This window comes from Maniola jurtina, chromosome 15 (genome assembly GCF_905333055.1).
Source record: "Maniola jurtina chromosome 15, ilManJurt1.1, whole genome shotgun sequence".
Classification (NCBI taxonomy): Eukaryota; Metazoa; Arthropoda; class Insecta; order Lepidoptera; family Nymphalidae; genus Maniola; species Maniola jurtina.
Genome location: NC_060043.1, coordinates 8568568 through 8574686, shown reverse-complemented (window position 1 = coordinate 8574686; position 6119 = coordinate 8568568). Strand labels below are relative to the sequence as shown.

At 34.9% G+C, this 6119-nt stretch overlaps 1 protein-coding gene across 1 annotated transcript; it reads left to right on the top strand.

Moving 5' to 3' along the window:
• LOC123872613 lies at nucleotides 1-6105 on the top strand. Its single transcript, XM_045916994.1, has 5 exons — nucleotides 1-1119; nucleotides 2280-4088; nucleotides 4337-4463; nucleotides 5037-5540; nucleotides 6094-6105. The coding sequence occupies exons 2-5, from the start codon at nucleotides 2911-2913 to the stop codon at nucleotides 6103-6105; spliced, it is 1821 nt and encodes a 606-aa protein (XP_045772950.1). The 5' UTR covers nucleotides 1-1119; nucleotides 2280-2910.
• The last annotated feature ends 14 nt before the right edge of the window (nucleotides 6106-6119 follow it).

Sequence of the window (6119 nt, the reverse complement as noted above, 5' to 3'; positions counted from 1 at the left end):
GTCACTGAGAGACGAGTTGGAACAGTCTGAACGATGCAAGGAATAGAAAGGACGTACGGGGGTCGACAGTGAACGACCGACCTACAAAGAAACAGATAAAGGTGAGCGTGACTCCCATAATATGTACGAATTCGGTAACCCCTCTCACTTCTGACGAATAGTATGGTTCATATAAAGAGAAATAAAAGGCGAAGCAGATGAAGTGGAAGTTAGGGGGGTTCCCGACATGGTGGAGAAGTGCTGGGATCTGGCAGAGAAACCAGAGTTTTCAGTGTATGGAGTCACACTCAGCCTAAGCGATAGTAAAGTAGTTAATAGTATATCAAGTCCTTTCTACTCTTTCATTTAGTAAGTGAAATGAAAAATTTAAGTGTGCAGTGATGTCGCTGTTGAGCGATGATTATGATTGTTTATTACAAGTACAATTCGGTATAAATATTATATTGGTGTTAAAATGTAAGAACTTGACCTTCCAACTAATAGGTGGCAGTATAGGTCATTCTGAGCGCCAACGAAAGTCGTGTGGGAGCAGAGCCAACTTAAAATTCAAAAAAGGAGAAAGAAATTAGTCCAGGTAAGTTGGCAACATTGGTTTCAGAGACGCGACGGGCACGCTGTTAGTTGAAAGTTTGAATTTCCCGCTTTAATTTGTTGTAGATAGACCATAGAACAAGCAAACAGGTGATACCAACATGACACAACACAGCACATAGTGACATAACAAATTATACAAAATGGCGTAAAAGAGAAGTGTCTTAGTGTCTTACCTCCGGTATACCTACTTCTTGAACAATAAAAATTTAAAGTACAATTTATGTGAAACGAATTATTGAATATATATATATATCAGATTTATTCAATTAATGGATGGAAATAATAATTTTCAACAAAGTAAGTGCGTATTTACTAGATAAGTAACGGGGAAAGATGAGTAAAGTGTTAATGGCGTCTAGCTATGTATGTATAAGAAGTGTTTGAGAATAGATCGAAGTTTATCTAAATTACTTGATATTATAAAGTACATAATTACTTTTCAGTTGGAAATCGAATTACCCAAAGTGATTAATTGCAAAAGAAGTTCAATCATTATCATTTAACTTTGATGACAGTAAGCAAGTGGTAAGTACGATAGAAGCACAGGCCGTGTATTAACTATAAAAACCTTAAATGTCTTGTTATTTATCGAGAAAAAGTTAATTAGAGGTGCAAATACTCTTTTTATCAAATCAATAAGTAGGTATGTACTACTTACTTAGCTAGTTGGATAGAACCTATCAATATATAAAAAAGATTATTTAAGTTTGAAATACAATTTGATATTGTAGGTATGGGAGAGAAATGTGGTTTCTTATGGTTTGTGATAGGCTTATTGAACTAAAAAATTATTAGATTCTGCATATTTACCTTATTAAAAGGATCTTTAAATCACTGTAATGAGATTTAATATTTGAAAGGAATGAAACTTGACTTAACAAAAACTCACACCTAGGTTCTTGTTTAGCTTGAGTAAAGGAATCCTTGTATCATTCTAGTACATAGTTGAGTACCTAGATAATTAGTAAAGAGTGAGGTTAGATTCTTAAGGAGAAAATCCTTTTGAATTTATTTTAAACATTATAGAGGAAGTAATCTTACTTGATAGTTGAATGTGTATGAAACATGAACCTTTAAGTTTCATTTGACTGAAATAACTTGTAAATCATAATAGATTGAGTGCATTTATACAATTCCCTTTTTGAGAGAAAATGGATAAGTAATTATGCTTTATTAAGATGAGAGAATACACATAAAGTTTGACAAGTGAAGATTTTATTCCTTTGATATCTTGAGACAATATTAAGTTTCATTTGACTTGTAAAAGTCTAATTGAATAAAAATTATTTTGAATTTGAATTTGAACTTTAAGTTGATATGTGTATAAGGATTATGAAATTTGAAATGATTTTTTACACTTCAATTATTATCATAGCATATTACATATACTATTACAATAGGTTATGAAAGGATAGTTTAATTCTATTAAAACTCTTTAAGATAAGAATTGATCTTTGACATTGGTATTTATTCATTACTTTGACGTTGGTATTTATACTTAATTATTATTTATCCATAACAAGGAATACCTTGATGTTTGGATTTGTATGTTAAGGGGGGTGTAACTCAGTGGAAGAGTATCTGCTGGGCGGACATAAGTAATGACATAGTAAAAGATTAAAAGTGCTATAAGGATCTAGATATGAACGGATGATTAGACAAGCCAATCTTAATATCTGTTCCAGAATATTCATTATGGATGAACTATTATTAACGAGACTGAAACTTCTCGCCACTCAAATAGAAACTCTCTCGAATCAAGCTCTTAGTCTCGGCTCTCTGCACAATGACTTAATCTACAATGCAGAAGTAATCAAGACTAAATTGCAAAACCTCTCGACGAGATTAAACGATGATTTACATAATTACTTCAGAATGAATAAAACGGAGATTTCAGCGACAAATGGGGAACCTCGAAGTTTTCGTAAGAGACGGTTTTCACAACGGGAAGAACGTAAAGAACAGAGAGAAGATACAACATCAAAAGGAAGTAATACGACAGAGGGTGAAGTTGTCTCGAAGAGGATGAAAGTACCATGCGTGTTTTGCAAAGGCGATCACTACAACGACCTTTGTGATAAATATAAAACAGCCAAGGAACGGAAGTCACGGTTAGGAGACAGATGTTACGGTTGTCTCATGAGAAATCATCGGATCGCGCAGTGCTATAACGATAAAAATTCTTGCTATTATTGTAAAAAACGTGGTCTACATCACAGAGCATTGTGTCCTCAGAAATTTCCATCTAAAACCGAAACCACCACTCTAACAGAGGTTGACAGAAGATGACATACGGTCCTTCAAACAGCAGTAGTGATGGCACGAGGAGATAGGAACAAGGATAAACAGACACGATGTCGTATACTATTCGATTCAGGCTCTCAGAGATCTTACATTACCCAAAAAATTGCGAAAAAATTAAATTTATCAATAGAGAAGGATGAAAATTTGTCTGTCTATACTTTTGGTTCAAGAAGTCCTCGAGAATTTAATAGTCCAGTAGTTCAACTAGAGTTAGAGACTAAATCTAAAAAAGGAAAAATCATTTATGCAAACATTGTGCCTATGATTTCTCAAAGCGTACCCTATGCTGAAGAACTTAACAATTGGAAACACAAGGTAGAACTTGCAGATGACGGATCGTTAACAGATCAAGTTGATATTCTTATTGGAAATGATTATTATTATTCGTTTCTTCATTCAGAGAAAATACGAATAAGTGAAGACTTATACCTAGTAGATTCTGAGTTCGGATGGATACTATCAGGTCAGGGTCCACGTAGAGATATAGAAGAACAACACATGTCAGTTATCACATATTTTCAAACAGAGATAGATTTTAAATTTAACAAACCTGACATGCCTTTAGATCAAGGAAGTATAGCATTCTTGTGGGAACTCGAGTCAATTGGCATAACCGATTCACCTAAAATTACACGAGAGGAAGAGGCTATTCATAAATTCAACGAGACTACTAAATTAATTAACAATAGATATCATGTTAGTTGGCCGTGGAACGAATACCCACCGTCACTAACACCTAACTATGGATTAGCATATGGTCGTTTAGTAAATTTAGTCAAGCGGTTAGATAAGGAAACCCTAAAGTCCTATAATGATGCTATACAGGAACAAATATCGAAAGGAATAGTCGAAGAAGTATTAGACAAGACCCGTGTAGAACATCCAGTACACTATCTACCACATCATTGCGTTGCTCAGAAGAATAAACCTATTAGGATTGTCTATGATGCCTCATCGAAGATTAAAAGCAATAAAAGTTTGAACGAATGTCTGTATTGCGGTCCATTGATGTTAGAAGATTTAACATGTATACTTATTAGATTTCGAAGTCATAATATTGCTTTATCAGCAGATGTCGAGAAGGCTTTCCTTCAAATAGGATTACATGAAAAGGATTGCGACGTAACGAGATTTATTTGGTTGAAAGATGTCGAAAAACCACCACATGTAGATAACATTATCTGTCTAAGGTTTGTAGAGTCCCTTTCGGAATTATATCTAGTCCGTTCTTATTAAATGCAACAATTAAACATCATCTTTCTAAAGGAAATGAACAGCTACAACTAATTGCTAAAGATATTTATGTTGATAATTTAGTAACTGGGGTTCAAACACTTGACGAGGCTATCCAAATATATCAAGACACAAAGGATACGTTTGGACAAATTTCAATGAACCTTAGAGATTGGAGTTCAAATTCGAAACAATTTATGAATAGAATACCCGATGGTGTTGAAGAAAAGGTTGTAAAAATTTTAGGCCTAGATTGGAATTTAAAACATGATACGTTACATGTAAAGTTCACGTTAACCACCGAAGCATATTCTAAACGGGAAGTATTGAAGGTAATCGCTTCGATATACGATCCTTGTGGATTCGGAGTACCACATGTTTTATCAGCTAAGCTATTTCTACAAGAACTTTGGAAGACTAAAGTTAAATGGGATACGAAGTTTTCAAAAGAAATGCAAGATAAATGGTCAGAAATCCGAAAAGAATTAGAGACTATTAGAGGAATATCGATACCTAGATGCTATATAAAAAATGTAAAAAGCGAAGAATATCATTTGCATTGTTTCACAGACGCTTCACTCAAAGCGTATGCTGCAGTAGTATACATAACACATGGTGCTAAGACAAGTTTTGTCATAGGAAAAACACGATTAGTCCCTATAAAGGATCAACAACATTTAAAAATTCCTCGGCTAGAATTGCTAGGAGCTTTAATTGGTTGCAGACTAATTAAGATGGTTTTAAAAGCATTTAACATGAAATTAGGATATCAAACATTATGGACTGATAGTCAAATTGTCATAGAATGGTGCCAATCGGATAAATTGCTTCCACCATTCGTATCTAGACGAGTTGAGGAAATAAGGAGTAATAAAGAGCTCATGATTAAGTATGTTCCTTCAGAGTTGAATCCGGCAGATATTGCAACCAGACCGATGAGTTCCAACGAAGACAAGGAAAGATGGCTTACAGGTCCACAGTTTTTATCAGAATCCGACAAACAGAAAACGCCTGTGAAATACATGTCACAGTCATTTTTTCTTTCGACGCGGGAGGGTCTGCCGAATACCTCTAAAGAAAAGGATAGTAATCTAGAGCTACAAAACAACTTCTTAGGAGAAAGTATTAGAGCCAAAGAAGATAGCAGAACTAGTTACAAAGAATCGCTTTGTATTACGGAAACAATAAAGAAGCTACAAGCAGAATACTTCACTCAGGAAGTTGCGGGGAAAGAAACTGATTTAAGTCGTAATCTCAAGTTATTTAAGGATGTTGATGGATTACTACGGTGTAAAGGACGTCTTCAGAATGCAGAACTATCGTTTGACAAACGGTACCCTATATTGATACCTAAGGAATGTGACTTTACGAATAACCTTATAAAGAAAGTTCACAATGATAATTATCATGTAGGAGCGAATCATACACTTAGTCTCATCAGACAATCATATTGGATACCAAAGGGTAAATCTCAGATTCAGAGGATATTGAAGAAATGTCCAAGGTGTATTAAACATGGAGCGGGTCCATTTAAGTTACCACCTACTCCAGCGCTTCCTGTAGAAAGAGTAGGTTACAGCGAACCATTTACCTTTGTAGGGGTAGACTATATGGGTCCTGTTCTTGTCAAGAGTGGACAAAAGAGATGGATCTGTTTATTCACTTGTTTAGCGGTAAGAGCTATTCATTTAGAATTAGTGCAAGATCTTACAGCGGAGGAAGGTTTATTGGCGTTGAGAAGGACAATAGCAACCAGAAAGGTCCCTCAACTCATTACATCAGACAACGCGACACATTTCAAACTTATAGCAGAGATTCTCTCGAAACAATATTGTATTGACAACAAAATTCAATGGAAGTTCATACCTCAGTTGACGCCTTGGTTTGGTGGATTTTACGAAAGATTGATAGGGATAGTTAAGAATTGTATGAAGCGTACACTAGCAAAGCACATGCTTTCAGATAGTCAACTAACTACCGTAGTCAAG

What these genes read in the sequence shown, in the direction of transcription:
- LOC123872613 (XM_045916994.1), top strand. Translation starts at nt 2,911, where the DNA reads ATGGCACGAGGAGATAGGAACAAGGATAAACAGACACGATGTCGTATA. An exon ending in GATAACATTATCTGTCTAAG is followed by an intron (nt 4,089 to 4,336) that starts GTTTGTAGAGTC and finishes ATTTATGAATAG; the next exon opens with AATACCCGATGGTGTTGAAG. An exon ending in CTAAACGGGAAGTATTGAAG is followed by an intron (nt 4,464 to 5,036) that starts GTAATCGCTTCG and finishes GTTCCTTCAGAG; the next exon opens with TTGAATCCGGCAGATATTGC.